This window comes from Bos taurus, chromosome 15 (assembly GCF_002263795.3).
Source record: "Bos taurus isolate L1 Dominette 01449 registration number 42190680 breed Hereford chromosome 15, ARS-UCD2.0, whole genome shotgun sequence".
Lineage (NCBI taxonomy): Eukaryota > Metazoa > Chordata > Mammalia > Artiodactyla > Bovidae > Bos > Bos taurus.
The window spans coordinates 38,673,912-38,696,592 of NC_037342.1; the positions used below are offsets into that span (position 1 = coordinate 38,673,912).

Below are 22,681 nucleotides of genomic sequence, written 5' to 3' on the forward strand. Positions count from 1 at the left end.
TAACCAAGTTTAATTTGTCCCCAGTTCATGTCTGTTTTAGATTCATTAACTTTTGCATACACATTTTTATTTATACCACAACTAGATTTCAGCATAGTGTCTTGGAAGTCAGGAGCCTTGTTTATACTCTGAGACTTTCTCAGCGCTGGTCAACTCGGGGTACCTAGTATATGTACAATGGATACTGATTGGGTGACTGGTTTTTCCAACACTACCTTCCATATGAAAAAGAAGGAAACTTTCTCAGCTAGACAACTTGAGTGTTTCTCAACTTGAGTCAAGGCATCAGTTTGAATCCTGTACTTCCCATTATACTAAAAAGGAACTATAATAGTATTCCCCTTAAAATCAGGAATAAGCATGAATGCCACCATTTAATATTGTACTAGAGGTGACAGATAATCAACTAAAACATGAAAAAGGAACAAAGGTATATTTATGACTTCCCAAAAGAATGAAAAAAGAAGCCATTAGAACTATCAAGAGAGTTCAGCACTGCCTAAACTCAGACTCAAGGTACAGGAATCAATAGCTTTCCTAAACATAAGCAATCAATGATTAGAAAGTTTAATAGGAAAAAAGAGCCCATTCGCAAGAGCAATAAAACTATAAAATATCTATGCCTGGGGGAGGAAGCCTCATAAGAATGTGCAATCTAAATGAAGAAAAATTACATTAGTTTCCTGAAGGACATAAAAGACCTGAATAGGAGATATTCCATATTTCTAATGGGGAAAACATCGTAAGGATGCTATATATGGGAACATGTTGTAGGGTTTGCAATACCATTCAAAATCCCAATATAAGTTTCTATTAAACACAATAAACTCATTTTACAATTTGTCTGGAATTATGAATCTGCTTGAATAGCCATGAACATTTTGAACCAGAAGATTAATGAGCAATGACTTGCTATCAAAACATCAAATAAAACTGTGCTATGAAATGGTATGGGTTTTGTGCAGGAATAGATAAAAAGATCAACAGAACAGAACGGATCTGTATAAAAATTTCATATTTGATAAAGTAGCACTTCAAACAATTGAGGAAAGGACAAACTATTTGACAAACGAATGTGCAACAATGACCAAGCCATTTTGAGAGAAATAAGTAGACTTTGATTTCTCATCTGTGCTGGCCAGCTCTGGTCTGCCCTTCCAGCCACCTTCTGCATCCTTCCACACCCTGATCTTTGCTGGAGAGGAGAATCTGCGTGGACTCTAGCAATGGGCTCTGTTGTCCTCATAGTTGAAGCCAAGGGCAAAAGGGAAAACTGATAGGGAATCAAGGTTGGGGTCCCTGTGGGGTCACCTCAGGCTAGTAGCTTCCCTTATTCAAAGGTTTTAGCTCCTGGGAGGTGGTAGTCTTTTCTGTTTATTTTCTGTGTCCTCCCCTTATCCCTTTAGGCCTGGGTGCTAAAGGCTCTTCCCACTTCTCTTTCGGCCACACCATTGGCTTCCCAGGTGGCTCAGATGGTGAAGAATCTGCCTGCAACAGGAGACCCGGGTTTGATCCCTGGGTCAGGAGATCCCCTGGAGAAGGTAATGGCAACCCACTCCAGTATTCTTGCCTGGAGAATTCCAAGAGGAGCTTGGCAGGCTACAGTCCATGCGATCAGAAAGATTTGGACATGACTGAGCAACTAACACTTTCATCATAAATGGACCCCTGATTCAACTGACCTTTTGGCACTTCTGCTGAGTGTGCCTTTTATCTTCTGTTGAGGCCTACTGATACCATATTATTCACAAAAGTAAATTCCAAGAAGATTAAAGACCTAAATTTATTTTTAAACCTATAAAAATATTAATAATATGGGGATATATTTATAACCTTGGCTGTGTAGGAAGATTATTTTTAGACAGGATACAAATTAAAATTAATAAGTGAAAAAATAGATATATTTGATTAAAATCAAAATTTCAAATTTCTGGATGATGAAAGCAAAGTTAATTATGATGATGAAAGCAAAGAAAGGTAGAAATATCTGAAATTTATAACAAATTGTTATTATCTGTACTGTATAAGGATCAATTTTAAGCATAAATGTATAAAATTATTTATGTATAGACATATATATAACATTTATATATTTTATATAAAATATGTAATATAAAATATATTTTATACATAATATACAAATATATTTTATATATAAATATACAGAAATATATGTGCTGTGTGCTTAGTTGCTCAGTCGTGTCCGACTCTTTGCAAATCCATGTACTGCAGCCTGCCAGGCTCCTCTGTCCTTGGGGATTCTCCAGGCAAGAATATTGGAGTCAGTTGGCATGCCCTCTTCCAGGGGATCTTCCCAACCCAGGCATAAAACCCAGGTCTCTCGCATTGCAGGTGATTCTTTACCGACTGAGCCACCAGATATATATATAAACATCAATTTTAAAAAGAAACTATCAGAAAAGTGGACAAGGATGCGAATGGCCATTTGCAGAAAAGAGAAATGGAATAAATATTTGAAAAGATTCTAATATTACTAGTAATTGGGAAAATAAAAATTACCAGAAAATGTTACTTTTAACTATCAGATTGGCAGAACTTTAAAGAATGATAAACATCAAGCGTTGTTAAGCAAGTAAGGAAACAAATTCTCTTGTTCACAGTCAGGGAGAGTGTTTAAGTTGGCAAGCTTTTTAGAAGAAAATCTGGCAGCGTCTATTAAAATTATAAATGTGTATCCCTTATGATCCTACTTCTTGGCAGCTACCATGGACAAAAACTTGCATATTTGCTCAAGCAGGCATATATAAGAACGTTTATTATAGCATTATTTGTAATCGTAAAAGACTGGAAACAATCTAAATGTCCATCAACTATGGAATAATTAAAACATTTTCACAGTAGATTATACGCAACAGTTTAAAAAGAGAGATAAACCCATATGTTCTGACCTGGAAATATCTCTAATACATTTTATTTAGTTAAAATCAAGTTCAGGACATCATGCAGACCATGATACCATTTATATAAAGGGTACTTATATGTTTATTTATATATTAATACATATAAATGCACACATTAAAGTCTAACAAATACACACCAAATTGATATCTATTGCTACTTTTGGGTAGAAGACTGTGGGATTTATTGGGAGAAATGTCAGGGATATTTCACTTTTTCTGTATTCTCTATTTTTCTGTATTTCACTATTTTCTATACCGTGTGACATTTTTCAATGTGAATATATTTACGTCTCACCTATAAAATCATTATTTCTTTAGTGAGTGGTTGTAGGTTATATTTAATTCCTTCATAAAAAGATGAAAGGAAGAACATGGGGCTTTAGCATTAAATGGACATGCACCTTCAAGAAACTGCCTAATTCACTGGGACTTGTGACCTCCTGCATGAAAAGGGGAAGCCTATTGTGAACATTAAGTTAGACAAAAACTGCTAGATGTGTAGCTGAGTTCAGAGTAGACAGAAAGTGTTGGTTGCCCCTTTCTCTCTCCTCCATTGGCCTCTGAGAACCTTGAGGGCCAAGATCTTAATCTCAGCTGCCTGTGTAATATTGACACCTGTGCAAACAGAAGTTCAGTTACATTTACTGAAAGAGCGAGTGACTGAACAAGCCACATTTGTTCAATGTTAATTTACAGACATATGTTCACATATGTTCATTTTTAATGTAAACAAGGAGATGCCTTTCTGGCTTCCAACAGGAAGATCAAACACTTCTGGCTTGTGAGAACAGTAAATCAAAGAAAACCAGACATCTATGCCAAAGGGATAGAGTTTTAGAGAAAGTGAAAGTGAAAGTCGCTCAGTCATGTCCGACTCTTTGCAATTCCATGGACTATACAGTCCATGCATGGAATTCGCCAGCCCATAATACCGGAGTGGGTAGCCTTTCCCTTCTCTAAAGGATCTTCCCAACCCAGGGATCGAACTCAGGTCTCCCACATTGCAGGCAGATTCTTAACCAGCTGAGCCACCAGGGAAGCCCAAGAATACTGGAGTGGGTAGCCTACTCCTTTTCCAGTGGATCTTCCCGACCCAGAAATCGGACCTGGGTCTCCCGCATTGCAGGCAGATTCTTTACCAGCAAAGCTACCAGGGAAGACTTTTGAGCAAGAAGATTCATCAGGTAGATCTAATGTTGGAGAGCCCCAGGCTCTGTGGAGTCATAGGGCTGCCATGGACAGGGGCATGGGTATGGACAGCCAGGTTGAGAACCCGGTCTCCAGCCTAAGAGGCTGAATGAATACACTAATGGACAAAGGCCAGGCTGTATATAACAACGACAAAAAACTCTGACCCCCAGCCTCTGCAGCAAATGGTCTAGGAAGCCAAACCACAGCCTCTGCAGCCATTAGCCCAGCATGGTTAGGACTTGGTCAGTGATGCCAACTCTCGAATTCTTGCCCCCACTGCCTCCTCTATTTCCAGCTCAGGACCAGTCAGAGAAAGCCAAATATGTTCTCCAAACCAACCACGTCAGATGCTTCATTTCTAGTTAGCCCGCTCTCGACTTCCCCACACCAAATATCTCCAGTCAGAAACTACCTAAATCTTTTGTTTTGTTTTGTTTTTTTCACTATAAAGCTTTCCCACTCCTCACTTGTCTTTGAGTCTCTGCCAAATTCTAGTGATGGCAGCTGACTTCCCTTGCTATAGAGCAACCTCTGAATAAATAGTTTCTGTTCTCATTTCAGTGGTCTTCATTTATTTCTACAAGGCCTTCTCCCACATTGCAGCTAGATACTAGATACATGTTATATATGGAGTTTATAGTTATATATAAATTCTACTGCTAAATTTAAAAAATCACTAACGTAGATTAATGCCAAAAGTCAAATTTCTCAAGGAATGTGAGAAAAGATGCTCAGCTTGCATTAAACTAAAGAAAACAATGATATCCATACAGATGGTAGTAAAGCCAGGCCAAATCCAGGGCTGAGTCTGGATAATGGACAGAGGCTCCAGATATCTGTATGTGTGTGTGTGTGTGTGTGTGTTTCCCCCCATAATCCAGGCACAGTTGGATCAAGAAACTTCAATGACTACAGAGACTAAGAAAAATGCCTCCTTATCAGTCTCTTCTCAGGACCAGGCTGGACTTGTAAGTCTTAAGAAATGTTCTCCTGCCAGAGTTTCAAACAAGTGAACCAAATACATACATAATGCCTTGGGGGATCTGAAGAAGTGGAAGATGGTTGGGAGGTTTCCAGCTCCTAACTCCAGGAAAAAGTGTTTCTTAGATGCTGGCATTGGAGCCTTGGCCATCTACCCATGACGATTGGCCTTCTGAAATCCTAAACCCCCAGTATCACTCTATATAGCCTTTAAATATATTTAAAATATGGTATTTAAAATAGGTGATAACTGCATTTCTCAAACTGCTGAATGTTAATAGATGTCTCGGCAAAAAAGGAACTTTGCAGTCAAGTTTGGGAAATGTTGGGTGAAACCAAGTTAAACAGATTTCTTTTTGGCAGGACTTTGCAAAACCTTCAATATGTTAATATATGTTGTGAATCGGCAAGAAGGGGATATATAGCATACAGAATTCTCCAAACTTATTTAACCATAGAAATTGATTTCCTGCCCACTTGTTTACATCTCCCTGAACATCATTCTATGACATACAACTTTGGAAACACAGGTTTGAGATAATGCTGCCTTTCAGAGGAAAACCACTGACTGGCTAATACTTCTCATCACCTATTGTGACTCGCCTAAAGGAGGATCAAGGGCCCCAGAGAAGTGGTGCAAGAGGGTATTTTTAATGGGAGAAGGAAGATGACAGGATTATGAAGCTGAGCCTGGGCCCAATGGAGGTTATATTCAGGTCTCAGTCCGCTTAGCACAGTTTAAGGATATGGAGCATTAAATTCAAGATGGAGGAAGCCAAAAATTATCCTCAGCAGGGCTGTAATTTTTCTTAACCAGCCGGTGGATCATTATCTCCAGGAAGATAGTGATCAGAAGATCACTGTATGGGAGAAGCACTGATACTTTTTATAGCACTTTAGCAAAGATGGTCCGTTTTAGAGTCAAGATAATGGAGGGCAGAGAGATGATACAACTTGTCTGAGACCCCAGGAAAGCCACTTTTCCTTCTGCAACCACACCATGAGCCACCAAGGGAAGGGGAATGAAGAGTTCTGAGGATTCCACGTTCACTTACTTTAGAATTACGCAGCCAGTTCCTGCAGGTGGCGCTATCCAGAACACCTGGATCCGCGTCCGCCTCCGTGGGGTGCTTTCTGTGACCGCAACGGGGCAATTACTCATAAACTGTGTTTCTTCTTCATCTATGATCTGTGGAGAACCGGTGGAAAATAAACACGTTAAAAGGCAATGTCACTTTGGGAAGTTGTCGTGTTGACAATTCCTTAATTTTAGTTTTAAATCTGTCATTTTCTGTTAGCAGTTCTATATCCCCAGGACACCAGAATACTGCCCGGCACAGAATCCCATTCAATGTTTGTTCATTTAACATAAAGACAAGAGTATAGCTCAGGTTCTCTTCTCTCTGGGACCAGGATCTTATGTCAGCACTTTGAGGGACAGGCCACTAGGTGATGATCTTGCTCATTGATTACAATAACCTGGGTTCCTGTTCAGGGAAGGTGGAGGATGGGGAAGAGAGAATCCAAAGCAAGCACTATATACCTAGACTTCATGATTCAATCTTATAACTTGAAATTAAAATGTTAAAAGAAACTCCCCCATTTTGGAGGAAGTATCCCAAAGTACAGAAAGTCACCCAGTTTTATGCACTTCTGCAGCATTTCCTTTCTTTATTTGTGTTCTCTCAAGTTAGCCATCAAGGTTTTCCATGACATTGCAGAAAAGCTGGTAGTCATCCCCATCCCTCAAAGCTGTTTTCACCATTTCTCCTGCTTGCTTCCGGGTCTGCTGCCAGGACTTGCCTATCCCTCTCATAAAACCACAGACAATTTGACCTGGAAGGGTCTTTTGGGGAAAACCATCTAAGTCCAATGGGTCTTAAGTGCCAACCCCAGTTGATTGGTAGTAGCCTGGAGAATCCCAGGGACGGGGTAGCCCGGTGGGCTGCCATCTCTGGGGTCGCACAGAGTTGGACATGACTGAAGCGACTTAGCAGCAGCAGCAGCAGGCTGTATCATGAGTAGTGTTAATATTAAGAGATAACATTTACTGAGTGTTTAGTATAGGCTAGGCACTAAGCTTCGGAGAAGGCAATGACATCCCACTCCAGTACTCTTGCCTGGAAAATCCCATGGATGGAGGAGCCTGGTAGGCTGTAGTCCATGGGTTCGCTAAGAGTCGGACAAGACAGAGAGACTTCACTTTCACTTTTCATGCGTTGGAGAAGGAAATGGCAACCCACTCCAGTGTTCTTGCCTGGAGAATCCCAGGGACAGGGAGCCTGGTGGGCTGCCGTCTATGGGGTCGCACAGAGTCAGACACGACTGAAGCGACTTAGCAGCAGCAGCAGCAGGCACTAAGCTGAGTACTTTATATGAATTATTCATTAAATTTTCAAATACAATTTAGTGAGACTATATCCATATTGTATTTATTTTACTTAAAAACTTTAAAAAATTCTTTAGGAAAGCAGTTAAAAAATTGTCATATTATATATTTTCATCACTTCTCTCTCTTCCTTATTTACTACTCACTCATAAGAATTTTATATATGTTCTTTTGAATATATATATATACATATTCAGTTCAGTCACTCAGTCGTGTCCGACTCTTTGCGACCCCATGAATTGCAGCACAACAGGCCTCCCTGTCCATCACCAACTCCCAGAGTTCACCCAAACCCATGTCCATTGAGTCAGTGATGCCATCCAACCATCTCATCCTCTGCTGTCCCCTTCTCCTCCTGCCCCCAATCCCTCCCAGCATCAGAGTCTTTTCCAATGAGTCAATTCTTTGCATGAGATGGCCAAAGTATTGGAATTTCAGCTTTAGCATCAGTCCTTCCAAAGAACACCTAGGATTGATCTTCTTTAGAATGGACTGGTTGGATCTCCTTGCAGTCCAAGGGACTCTCGAGTCTTCTCCCAACACCACACTTCAAAAGCATCAATTCTTTGGCGCTCAGCTTTCTTCACAGTCCAACTCTCACATCCGTACATCACCACTGGAAAAACCATAGCCTTGACTAGATGGACCTTTGTTGGCAAAGTAATGTCTCTGCTTTAGAATATGCTGTCTAGGTTGGTCATAACTTTCCTTCCAAGGAGTAAGCGTCTTTTAATTTCATGGCTGCAGTCACCATCTGCAGTGATTTTGGAGCCCCATAAATTAAAGTCTGACACTGTTTCCACTGTTTCCCCATCTATTTCCCATGAAGTGATGGGACCAGATGCCATGATCTTCGTTTTCTGAATGTTGAGCTTTAAGCCCACTTTTTCACTCTCCTCTTTCACTTTCATCAAGAGGCTTTTGAATTCCTCTTCACTTTCTGCCATAAGGGTGGAGTCATCTGCATATCTGAGGTTATTGATATTTCTCCCAGCAATCTTGATTCCAGCTTGTGCTTCTTCCAGCCCAGTGTTTCTCATTATGTACTCTGCATAAAAGTTATGTATATATAATTTATTTGAAATTACAGAGTTGTTTTGTATTTTAATATTTCTGTCACATAATCTTTTTTCCCCCAAACGTTTTATTTTGTATTGTTACAGCCAATTAACAAGCAATGTTGTGATAGTTTCAGGTGAACAGCGAAGGGAAGAAGGGACTCAACCACACATAAACAGATATCCATTTCCCCCCAAACGCCTCTCCCATCCAGGCTGCCACATAACATCGAGCAGAGTTCCACGTGCCATATAGTTCACTTAATCTTAGTATGTCAGTTTTACTACATGTGAATGTAACACTGATACTGCCTGCTGCCTAGTACTCCACTGAAAGCATAGACCACATTTTACTCACCATTATCCCACTGAGGGGCACTGAGCTGACTTCCAGCTCTTTTCCTCCACAAACATTACTGTAATGCAAATCCTCACGTTGCTCTGCTTTTGAACCTACATGAGAGTTTCTCAGTAATATAAACCATGTACTGGAACTGTTGCTTGTGAGGTTGTGGGTCTAGCCATATTAATTTTACAAGTGGTACCAGATTGTTCTGCAAAATGGGTATACCTATTTTTATTTCACAAGCTATGCACACGTGTTCCCATTTCCCCCTATCCTCACTAGTACTTGTGATTACTGGACTTTCCAATTGTTTCCAATCTGATATAAAATAGTAGCATGTTTTCATTTAATACTAGCCAGTTTGAGCATTGCTTTATAAATTTATCAGGGTTCTTCTGGGAATTGCCAGCTCAGAATCTTTACCAATGGATTTTTCTCTTTTTGTCGGTTTGTAGGACTTTCTTGGTATGAATTGCTCATCGTTGACAAACATCTTTGTGTCACCTAGCTGTTTATCTTATACTTGGAATTCTTTAATAACTTTTATATAGTCAAATTTATCAATTCTTTTCCTATGGCTTGCACTTTTTTGGTCTTGCCTAAAAAACAGATCAGAAAGACATTCTCTAGTATTTTCTTTCATAAGTTTTGTAACTTCATTTTCACACAGGTCTTAAATCCATTTAGAATTTGCTTTTTAATATCATGGTGTAGAGATCCAAATCTATTTTCTCCATACTGTGAGCTACTTTTTAAAAAGTTAATTAATTTTTTAGAGTAGTTTTAAGTTCACAGCAAAAGTACAGGGAGTTCCCGTATATCCCATTCCCATACATGCTTAACCTTCCCCATTATCAACATCAGGCACCAGAGTGGCACATTTGTTACAACTGATAAGCCTACAGAAACCTACACTGATACATCATCACTCAAAGTCCATAGTTTACATTAGTGTTCACTCTTGGTTTTGTATATTCTATGGGTTTTGACAAATGTATAATAATATATATCCACCATTGTAGTATTGTATTGATTAATTTCACTGCCTTAAAAGTCCTCTGTGCTCTGCCTGTTCATCCCTTCCTTTCCCCAATCCCTGGCAATTATTAAACTTTTGTTGTAATTTTTATTGGTTTCAGGAGGTTTTTTTGTTGATCTTTCAGATTTTCTTTGTAGACAATCATGTTGTCTGCAAACAAACACAGTTTTATTTCTTCCTTTCAAATCTGTATCTTTCATTTCCTTATTTGTTACATTACCTAGGATATCCAGTATGATGTTGAAAAGTAATGGTGAGGGGAGACATCCTTGCCTTGTTTTTGACCTTTGCAGGAAAGTCTCAAGTTTCTTACCAATAAGTATGATATTAAGTATATGTTATTTGTATGCTCTTTATCACGTTAAGGACCTTTATCTCTATTCATAGTTTGCTGAGAGTTTTTACCATGAATGGATGTTAGATTTCATTCAATGTTTTTCCTGCATCTATTGATGTGATCATGTGATTTTTCTTCTTTTGCCTGTTGATGTGATAGATTATATTACTTGATTTTTCAAGTGTTGAGCCAGCCTTGTATGACTGGGATAAATCCCACTTGGTTATGGTGTCTATTCTTTTCACATACTGTTGTATTTGATTTTCTAATATTTTACTGAGGAATTTTGCATCTTTGTCCATGAGAGATATAGGTTTGCAGTTTTCCTTTTCCTGCAATGTCTTTGTCTATTTTTGGTATTAGGGTGACACTGGCCTCAGAGAATGAGTTAGGAAGTAGAAAATTGGTATAATTTCTTCCTTAAATGTTTGTGGAATTCATCAGTGAACCTGTCTCAGTCTGGTGCTTTCTGTTTTGGAAGGATTTTATTATTGATTCAATTTCTTTAAAAATTTTTTTCTACTTTCTTTATTTTTCTATTTCTTATTTTGTGAGTTTTGGCAAATTGTGTCTTTCAAGGAATTGGTCCATTTCATCTAGGTCATCAAAATTGTGAACATTCATAACATACCTTTATTATTCTTTTAGTGGTCATGGGATCTGTAGTGATGTCCCTTCTTTCATTTCTAATATTAGTAATTTGTGTCTTCTCTGGTTTTTGTTCAGTTAGCCTGTCTAAGGGCTTATCAATCTTATTGATCTTTTCAAGAGCCAGCTTTTTGGTTTTGTTGATTTTCTCTGATTTTTTTTCAATTTCATTGATTTATGCTTTAATTTTTTAAATTATTTTTTCCTCCTTATTTTATATATTTTTCTTTTCTTTCTTTAGTTTCCTAAAGTGGAAGCTTAGATTATTGATTTAAAGTTTTTCTGCTTTTCTATGGAGAAGGCAATGGCCCCCCACTCCAGTACTCTTGCCTGGAAAATCCCATGGATGGAGGAACCTGGTAGGCTGCAGTCCATGGGGCCACTAAGAATCAGACACGACTGAGCGACTTCACTTTCACTTTTCACTTTCATGCATTGGAGAAGGAAATGGCAACCCACTCCAGTGTCCTTGCCTGGAGAATCCCAGGGGTCGGGGAGCCTGGTGGGCTGACATCTATGGGGTCGCACAGAGTCGGACACGACTGAAGTGACTTAGCGGCACAGCTGCTTTTCTAATATGTACATTCAATGATACAAATTTCTCTTACGTGCTGCTTTCATTGCATTGTGAAGATTTTAAGTTGCATTTTCACTTTCATTTAGTTCACAATATTTTAAAATTTCTTCTGAAATTTCTTCTTTGACTCGTGTGTCGGTTAAAAATGTGTGGTTTAATCGCCAAGTATTTGAGGATTTTACAGTTACCTTTCTGTTATTGATGTCTAGTTAATTCTACTGTGGTTTGAGAGCAGATATTGTATGATTTCTATCCTTTTAAAATTTGCTAACATGTGTCTTATGACCCAAAATGTGATCTATCTTGTTGAATGTTCCATGTGAGCTAGAGAACAATATGTCATCTGCTATTGTTGAATAAAGTAGTCTATAGACGTCAATTAGATCCAGTTGATTGATGGCACTGTTTAGCTGAACTATGTCCTTACTGATTTTCTGTCTGCTACATCTGTCCATTTCAGATAGAGGGGGATCAACATCTACAACTGTGACAGTGAACTTATCTATATCTATAGTATTTGCAGTTCTATCAGTTTTTAGCTCACATATTTTGCCATTGGTATATATGGCAAAAAAATCACCACATGAGTCTAGTTAACATCAGTCACCATCCACAGTTATACAATTTTTTCTTGTGATAAGAAATTTTAAGATTTACTCTCTTAACAACTTTTGAATGTGCAACACAGTACTATTAACTGGAGTCGTAACGGTCTTGATTTTGATCCACTGACAATCTTTTAATTCGTATATTCAGACCACTAATGATTCAGGTGACTATTGATATAGGCAGATTAATATTTACCATATTTGTTGCTTTGTTTTTTGTTCCTGTTTGTCTTCCACACTTTTTCTATACTTCTGGTTTTAACTGAGAATTTTACATAATTCTATCTTTTCTTTTTCAGCATATTGGTTGTTCTGGAGTTTTCAGTAGATGTTTACAACTAATCCAAGTTTATTTTCAAATATCACTATACTGCTTCAACAGAGAAGGCAATGGCAACCCACTCCAGTACTCTTGCCTGGAAAATCCCATGGGCAGAGGAGCCAGGTAGGCTGTAGTCCATGGGGTCGCGAAGAGTCGGACATGACTGAGAGACTTCACTTTCACTTTTCACTTTCATGCATTGGAGAAGGAAATGGCAACCCACTCCAGTGTTCTTGCCTGGAGAATCCCAGGGATGGGGGAGCCTGGTGGGCTGCCGTCTATGGGGTTGCACAGAGTCGAACACAATTGAAGCGACTTAGCAGCAGCAGCAGCAGCAGCATACTGCTTCAAAGATATTACAAGTGCCTTGTAATAACAAAATACTCCTAATTCCTTCCTTCTTTCACTTATATCATTGCTTCCAATCATTTCACTTACACATAAACATATATAAGCACATATAGACATAAATATATATAATTAAATACATCATTGCTATTATTTTGAATAAATTATGTTAGATCAATTAAGAAAAATTAAAAAATTTATTTTACCTTAATTTATTCCTTCTTTATAAAGATCTGAGTTCCTGACCTATGTTATTTTTCTTCTCTCTAAAGAATTTTAAACTTTCTTGCAAGGTGGGGCTACTGGTGACAAATTCCTGTTTTTTTTTTTTTTGGCTGAAGAAGAATTTTTATCTCTTTCAATTTTGAAGAATAATTTCATAGGGTATTGAGTTCTGAATTGGTGGCTTTTTTCTCAACACATTAAATATTTCACCCCACTCTTTTCTTATTTGCATGGTTTCTGAGAAGTAGGACATAATTGCTATCTCTGTTCCTCTGTAGGTAAGGTGTTTTTTCCTTCTGGTTTCTTTCAATACTTTTTTATCTTTAATTTTCTATAGTTTGAAAATGATATGCTTGGATATAGTTTTGGTTTTTTTTTTTGGCATTTATTGTTCTTGGTATTCTCTGAGCTTCCTGGATCTCTGGTTTTGTGTCTGATACTAATTTGAGGAAATTCTTAGTCATTATTGTCTCAAATATTTTTTCTGTCCTTTCTTCTCCTGGTATTCCTATTATACATATGTTATGCCTTTTGTAGTTTTCTCACAGTATTTGTATTGGGTTTGTTTGCCAGAAAATTTGTTTGCCGTTTTCCAGCTCACCTTACAGAAAAGGCTGAGTTAACTTTTTGGCCAGTCTAATATATTCTGTTCTGTTTTTTTCAATCTTTGTTCTCTTTTTTTTCAATTTTAGTACTTTTTGTTGCTATATCCTCAAGCTCACAGATTCCTCAGCTGTGTCCAGTCTCCTAGTAAGTCCATCAAAGGCATTTTTCATTTCTGTTACAAAATTTTTGATGTCTAGCATTTCTTTTCGGTTTTCCTTAGGATTTCCATCTCTGCTTACATTACCTGTCTGTTTCTGCATGCTGTCCACTTTATCCATTAGAGCCCTTAGCACATTAATCATTGTTGTTTCAAATTCCCAGTCTGATAATTCCAATATCCCTGCTGTGTCCGTTTCTGATGCATTCTCTATCTCTTCAAAAGTGTTTTTTTGCCTTTGGTTTGCCTTTTAATATTTTATTGCAAGGTGCACACGATGTGCTGGGTAGAAGGAACTGAAGTGAGTAGGCTTTTAGCAACACGTAGACACACCTTGTGTTTTTAAAACTAATACAATTATGTAAAGTTTAAAAATAAAATAAAATTTAAAAAAAATAATAAAGTAAAAAATAAAAAAAATAAAAATAAAAATTGGAGGATAATTGCTTTACAATATTGTGGTAGACTCTGCCACACATCAGGGTAAATCAGTCATAATTATATATATATATCCCCTCCCTCTTGGCCCTCCCCTCACCATAAGATAAACCTTGCTTTATTGCGGCTCTACTTTATTGCATTTCACAGATACTGCATTTTGTATAAGTTGAGGGTTTGTGGCAACACTGCATTGTCAGATGATGGTTATCATTTTTTAGAAGTACTTTAAAATTAAAGGCAAGTCTTTTTTAGACATAATGCTATTGCACACTTAATAGACTATAGTATATTGTAAACATAACTTTTATATGCCCTGAGATACCAAAAATTTCATGTGATTAGATTTATTGCAATCTCTACTTTATTGCAGTGGTCTGGAACTGAACCAATAATATCTCTGAAGGATGCTTGTATTAAGGTGTCAGGGAGAGGAAGTGTTCTATGGTCTCACTCTTTTGGTGACTTGTACCCCTGGACTGTGAATTTCACATGTGCGTCTCAGCTTCCCCCCACTGCTTAGGTGGGACTGGATGGCTGGAGTTGTATATTTCCCTTCCCCCAGATAGGCTCTGGTGAAATATCTTCTGAGAGCAAGGACTTGTTAAGAAGAACAGAATGCTCTGGTGTCTTCAAAAATAGTTCCTTTTCTGCTCCCCTTGCCAGAAGCATGAAGAGACTTTTCTCTGATATTCACTTTATGCACTTACTAGAGCTCCTGTAGGGGAAACCCATAAAAGTTATTCCCCCTCCCCACCAATGACTAGGGATCTCTGGAGTTTCTAACTCTCAGACCTGTCTATATTGAGCCTCAAGCAATTCATCCATTATAGTTCAGGCTTTCCTACTTTGATAGGTGCAGGTTTCTGCTCTGGGAGGTTGTGATTCTCCACATCCTCCATCTACCTCTCCAGTTCGAGGGCAGCAGTTTTCCCTGTGGCAGTACTTCTCTCATGGATCTACAAAGAATTTTTGATTTTTCTGTTTAATCAGCATTTTATTTGTTAGGATGGAGCTGCTGCTGCTGCTAAGTCGCTTCAGTCGTGTCCAACTCTGTGCGACCCCATAGATGGCAGCCCACCAGGCTTCCCTGTCCCTAGGATTCTCTAGGCAACAACAATGGAGTGAGTTGCCATTTCCTTCTCCAATGCATGAAAGTGAAAAGTGAAAGTGAAGTCGCTCAGTTGTGTCTGACTCTTATCGACCCCATGGACTGCAGCCTATCAGGCTCCTCCGTCCATGGAATTTTCCAGGCAAGAGTACTGGAGTGGGTTGCCATTGCCTTCTCCAGTGACTTCTAAACTCCTTACATGTGGGCCTAGAAGCTGAAAGTCCATACTGTAATCTACTTTTAACACCACTTAATCCATCTTTCCTCTACTTTGTGATGCCACTTTTGTCATGTAAAGAGTGACTATGAAATTTATTGTCCAAACAAGGATGAACAAGTTTGTTATTGATAATTATGCTGTGACAACTGCCAAAACTGGAACTTTCCCAGGCAAATGGGGCATATGTTCAACTTAATAATATACCAGGTTCCCAAATACTGACATTATTATTGAGCAGTCTACTCTGGTTCCTCTTCCCCAAAGCATTGTAATATATTTTAATATCTTCATTCCTTGTTCTTCATTATCAACACTGTGTAGTCTCTTTGTGCATCTTTATTTCTTCATAAATGGCATAAATACACTAAAAACTCCTTTGCTTCTCTGTCATTTTATCTTCCTGATGTGATAAAACCCCAGCCACTCATGCCTGTGCAGTTCAGTGCTCCTGGACAAAGTCATGAAATGACGCCAATTGTCTCCTGTATTAATCTGACTCCTAGCCTCAGGTCTGCCCTGGACTCTGCTGTATATATCTGGTAAACCATTACCTTTCCACTGTCAACAACAATGATTTCAAATCTCCACTTGCTCCAAATCTCTTCTTTCACTCTTATTGTATTACCTTGCCTCTTACTTGATAGAAAAACAGAAGTTATAAGATTTAAAGTCCTTCACTTTCCCTTCTGTATCTACCCTGTCCTTTTTCATTCTTGTTGTAACAGAGGAACCTCACTTCACTTTCATCTCTGCTCTCATCCATCTTCCTAACTCTAACAATTACCCCATTTCTCTCCTCCAGATTCAACTTTCGTCCCAGCCGAATCATTCCCATTAATTTTGTAAGCACATTTGAGTCTTTCCTGTTGAAAAAATCAAGACACCTTCACTTAACTCTTCCTTTGCCTCCAGATATGGTATTTTCTCTTCTTTCCATCATAATAAGTAAATTGAATGAATTGGCCATACCGCCAGTCTTCACCTCCTATTCATTCTCATCCTAGTCTGGGGTGCTTGGGGGGTACCTCATACTACTAACACAGCTCTAGCTAAGGCCATCAGTGGTTTCTGCAGTGCTTCACCAACTAGATCTACATAGACCTTCTTGACTGTCCTCCCACAGTTTCTCTGTCAGCTCCCCCTTGCCCTCTCCCCACCTCCACTTTCCTATTCACTGTCTCTACTTTCTTTGGCTGCTGATCCTCCTCTACTGACCTTTAAATTGAAATTACTCAAAGCTCAGCCCTAACTCTCCTATTCCAACTTTAGCCCTTCTCTGTAGGTGACCTCATTCAACTCATAGCATTGCTATCTAAGTGTGTATGATTCACATGTTTATATTTCCAGTCTTAGCCACTTCTCTGAGCTCAAGTATGTATCTCCAAACTTCTATCTGCTACTTGTACTACCTCTTGGTTAAAAATCTCCAAACTTCTATCTGCTACTTGTACTACCTCTTGGTTAAAACATACCTCAAATCCACCTTGGCAACAACTAATTTATCTTCCCTTTAACCTGGTCCTGCTCCAAGCGTGCAAGTCAGAAATGCAGGGTGTCACCCTTGGCTCTTCCCTCTGTCTCACCCTTCATATCCAAATGCTGTCCATGTTAGCTTCCAAATGTCTCTTGAACTCCTACTACCATCCCCATTACTACCATAGACTACTATCCTTACTACTTCAGACTAAGGTACATCATTTTTAACCTGAACTAATAGAAAATTATCCTAACTGGTCTCCATACATCTTCTCTTGCCTTTCTTCAATTTGTTCTCTGTACTATAAGCCAGAGTGATCTTTTAAAAGCACAAGTATATTATCTTCCTCCTTAGAACAATTCAACAGCTTTCCATTGTTTCCAGAATCAAGACTGAAATCCTTAAGAGTCAAGTCCCCGCCTTCCCACCTCTCCAGCCTCATGCCATCTCCCTGCTCGCTTTCTGCACTTGGCTATTCTCATCTTGTGATTTCTCTTGCAAAAGCCTGGTCAATTACTTTTCCCTTCTTCTTCCTTCCCTTCCTCCCTTTATCTCAGCTCACTCATCCATCTCAATGAAAAATCTTCTCTGTCTTCTTTCGTTGTGGCAATTTTTCCTCTTATGTGTTCTCATATATCATCCCTCTCCCTTCAGACATTTCAGCACTTCTAATTTTGATAGCATTTGTTTGAGTTCTTAACTAACATCTACTTCTCTGATAATCTGTAAGCTACATGAGGGAAGGCATTCTGTCTCTTGCTTTTTATCTTTGCCTGTTTCCTCAGCACTTAGCACCATGCCTGATACCTAAGAGGTGTGCACTGAAGATCTAGGTATTCTGCCTCTTCCCTTTAATTGTGGGATGGCTGTACATCCTGGCTGCAGTATCTGTCTTTACTCCCTATTCAGACAACTCCCTGGATATCCTTCTGACTTTAGATTTTGTTTTTCTAGATGATTACTAATAGCCTTGATAATATTAATAGTTTTCATTTTTGACCACTTTCTATTACCTAAGGACTTTACATATATGATTTCCATTGTCTTCCAATAATTAAGCACTATTAATCAAGATTTCTGGGAGAAATACCAATAACCTCAGATATGCAAATGACACTACTCTTATGGTAGAAAGTGAAGAGGAACTAGAGAGTCTCTTGATGGAAGTGAAAGAGGAGAGTGAAAAAGCTGGCTTAAAACTCAACATTCAAAAAATGAAGATCATGGCATCTGGTCCCATCACTTCATGGCAAATAGATGGGGAAACAATGACACTTGATTTTCTCAGGCTCCAAAATCACTGCAGATGGTGACTGCAGCCATGAAATTAAAAGATGCTTGCTCCTTGGAAGAAAAGTTATGACCAACCTAGACAGTGTATTAAAAAGCAGAGACATTACTTTGCCAACAAAGGTCTGTCTAGTCAAAGCTATGGTTTTCCAGTAGTCATGTATGGACGTGAGAGTTGAACCATAAAGAAAACTGGGCACTGGAGAATTGATGCTTTTGAACTGTGTTGTTGGAGAAGACTCCTGAGAGTTCCTTGGACTGTAAGGAGATCAAACCAGTCAATCCTAAGGGAAGTCTGTTCTGAATCTTCATTGGAAGTACTGATGCTGACGCTGAAGCTCCAATACTTTGGCCACCTGATGCAAAGAACTGACTCATTAGAAAAGACTCTGATGCTGGGAAAGATTGAAGGCAGGAGGAGAAGGGGGCAACAGAGGATGAGATGGTTGGATGGCATCCCTGACTTGATGGACATGAGTCTGAGCAAGCTTCAGGAGTTGGTGATGGACAGGGAAGACTGGCGTGATGCAGTCCATGGGGTTGTAAAGAGTTGGACACGACTAAGTGACTGGACTGACTGAAGCCTATTCTTGAGGAAACTACTGTCATGCATATGGATGAAATAACCTGTTCAAATCCCACAGTGGTGGAGCCAGGGTTTGCCGTCAGCCACATCTGCTCTAAAGCCCTTGCTCTTTTCGCTACACCACTGTTAGGTTCTTCCTAATAGTGTCATGTTAAGTAAGGATTTCTCTCGAGCCAAGTTGAGTCTTGTGGAACCACCCGTACTGGACTAGCCCACAACAACTAAACACCCCACTCCAACACATACACATAAGTACTTGGTAAATGTAATTCTGCTTCTTATTTTCTTAAAGGGCATTTAGATTCCCTTCTGCAGCTTTGTTGGTATAAGTGCAGATTTCCCACACTCAGATTGACTTGGAATCGCACACTTGATCTCCCTGAGACCCCCTCTACTGGTGGTTACAGAGAAATTTTCCAGGTACTTTTAACCTTAAATCTTTAAACTTCTTGAGAGGGTTCTGGGTGACTATATTGGGAAAGCCAGAGGGAACTAAAATTTAATTAGCACCTACTATGTGCCAGGTACTTAACATGGTCACATCTTTGTGACCTTGATGGGAATAACTATTCACATAGATAAGAAAATAAAAGTCAGAGTGGTCTGGTCTGGATTCTGACTCAGGGATGTCTGAAAGTAAAGCCTGCACCTCTGAAAATATCCCAGTGGGGATAAGACTCAGATCCTTGGCCCAGCACTGAAACAAAGAAGAATGTTTGCCAAGCCATGGAAGCCACCTTAGGCAAATACGATGGTTTATCTACAGCTTCAGTTGCCAGATGGTAGTTGAGATTATTGAGATTGAATAGAAGGGGTTATTTCCTTCAATTCAGAGGATGCTCCCAAAGTTGTTTGTTTTTCAGAAAATATCAGCTTTATTCAACAAACGTTGGGCCTATCAACACTTATTCTTATCCCTTTTCCCGCTTTCCAAACATCTCATTTGTCCTGGTCTAGAGAAGACCCACTTTGGTAGCCACCAAATAAAAGAAAGTCACTTAAAAAGGATTCAACACTTGTTTTGATCTGTATCTTCCCTTCTGAGTACTTGGGACTAGAAAATTAAAACATATTATAATGGGTGGCTGTGTCTGATAGTAGTATTATGGGTGATTCTTGCTTCCTTTCTATGCTTTTTGTAGTTTCTACATTTTCTAAAATGGTGATATATTGCTTTAAATGAAGAGGTGTCTAATTTTAAAGGGACTTCATTACAACATTCAATGGGTAAAGTTTCTTTTTTTTAAAAAAAATGTAAGCTAAAATAAATCTTCCCCGGTAAAGTTAAAGTTTAAAGTGACTGGGGAGAGATTTGTAAGTAAGGTGGGCTGCTTGACTCCCTGTAAGAGAGAGAAATTGGGAGACTTGCAACTGGTCCTCACCCAATTAGGTGAGGTAGCCAGGTAATGTAGACCCAAATTTAGCCAGGTGAACAAGGTTTAATATCCAGAATATTGGGCAACCTATCATTAAGGAAAAATGGTTGGGTATTTTGTCATGAATAGGCCTTTTCAAATATTGGGAACTTTTCATGCTATCTCATTAGCATGACTTTTTAAGGCTTCCAAAACTTTCCAATTACAATCCTGAATCACCTACCATAACCATTTTGAAACCTATATCATGCGTACCTTTACCCTCATCCTATTTATGGCCTCACTTTCTTTTCAGACTCGCATGCACAATACTTCTTTGCTACGTCTAATTTTGGCTCCCCTCTCAACTCTGACCTGGATTCTCTCTCCTGACATGTTGTCTCACCCTTTCTGGTCTGACAGATGTAATTGTCAGGAGACCAACCCGTATACTATCAAGGTCCTGGATAAAGTCACAAGCTTTCTAAAAAGTGGGTGGACCACGGCAGCAGAACATCCAGGAGAATACTATTCAGAAGTCCTTGTAGTTGGCATCTTCGACGTTTGTCTTCCAAAAGCAGAACCCTAGAGATCAGAACTAGTGGTCAGGATCAGGTGTTCAGTTCCCACATGAGAATCATAGATAAGTCAGATAATTGGAACAGGAACCTGGAATGACATCCACAGCAGGAAAATGGTTCCACAAGCATGGCTTGGAGAGGAGTTGGCAGGAGAGGTTAGATTTTTGCATTGGGATAAGAAGGAACTTCTGCCTGGTGGGGTTGGAATTGATATAAAACGTAAGAAAATAACTCCAGAGCCCAGTGGTCAATGCAGGGCACCATGACCAAGGATACCTATCAGAGATTGAGATGAGGAAAGTGGTTGCTTAAGCAGCTGTCCTCAAGTCCTTATTGATCTAGGGAGTAGGTGGTCTGAGTCTGAAGGAAAGGGCAAGTAAATACAAATTGTTAAGTCAGAGAGGGTAAGGGAAATTGACGGTTAGGGACCAGGTTAGAGAATGAGAGAATATACATCCTATTGCATCATCTTATTCATATTTCTTCTCTAGAGGTTTGTGAGAAGTAGCGGGTTCTCAGTATATAGCTAGGTGTTTCCCTAACACCTTAGCTGGATTGTATTAACACAGGAGAAAGATACTCTGTAGAGGAGAAGCAAGAATATAGGCATACCTTGGAGATACTGTGGGCTTAGGGTCAGATCTCTCTAATAAAGTGAACATTGCAATAAAGTGAGTCACATGAATATTTTGGCTTGGTACATGAAGGCTGTATATCATCACCCTGCTTATTTAACTTATATGCAGAGTACATCGTGTGAAATGCTGAGCTGGATGAGGCACAAGCTGGAATAAAGATTGCCGGGAGAAATATCAATAACCTCAGATATGCAGAAAGTGAAGAGAAACTAAAGAGCTCTTGAGGAAGCTAAAAGAGGAGAGTGAAAAAGCTAGCTTAAAACTCAACATTCAAAAAACTAAGATCATGGCATCCAGTCCCATCACTTCATGGCAAATAGATGGGGGAACAATGGAAACAGTGACAGGCTTTATTTTCTTGGGCTCCAAAATCACTGCAGATGGTAACTGCAGCCATGAAATTAAAAGACATTTGCTCCTTGCAAGAAAAACTATAACAAACCTAGACAGCATATTAAAAAGCAGAGACATTACTTAACCAACAAAGGTCCATCTAGTCAAAGCTCTGGTTTTTCCAGTAGTCATGTACAGTTGTGAGAGCCGGACAATAAAAATGGCTGAGTACTTAAGAATTGATGCATTCAAATTGTAGTGTTGGAGAAGACTCTTGAGAGTCCCTTGGACAGCAAGGAGAGCAAGTCAGTCAATCCTAAAGGAAATAAATCCTGAATATTCCTTGGAAGGTCTGATGCTAAAGCTGAAGCTCCAATACTTTGGCCACCTGATGCAAAAAACCAACTCACTGGAAAAGACTCCAATGCTGGGAAAGACTGAAGGCAGGAGGAGAAGGGGAAAACAGAAGATAAGATGGTTGGATGGTATCACCAACTTAATGGCCATGAGTTTGAGCAAACTCTGGGAGATGGTGAAGGACAAGAAAGCTTGGCATACTGCAATCCATGGGGTCACAAAGAATAGGATATTACTGAGTGACTGAACAACAAATAAAAATTATATTTACAATGAAAAATGCTCATCATCACTGATTATTAGAAAAATGCAAATCAAAACTACAGTGAGGTAACACCTCACACCAATTAGAATGGACATCATCAAAAAATGTACAAATAATAAATGCTGGAGAGGGTGTGGAGAAAAGAGAACCCTACTGCATTGTTTGGGAATGTAAACTGGGGCAGCCAGTATGGAGAACAGTATGAAGTTTCCTTAAAAAACTACAAATAGAGAAACCATATAATCCAGCAATCTTAATTCTGGGAATATACCCAGAA

At 39.0% G+C, this 22,681-nt stretch overlaps 1 protein-coding gene across 1 annotated transcript in view; it reads right to left on the reverse strand.

Annotated features, from left to right (window-relative positions):
• The window catches only part of SPON1 (spondin 1), a 315,018-nt gene that overhangs the window by 215,928 nt on the left and 76,409 nt on the right, over window positions 1-22,681 (reverse strand). Inside the window, 1 exon segment of the mRNA NM_174743.2 lies at window positions 6,149-6,282. Coding sequence (NP_777168.1) covers window positions 6,149-6,282 — 134 coding nt within the window.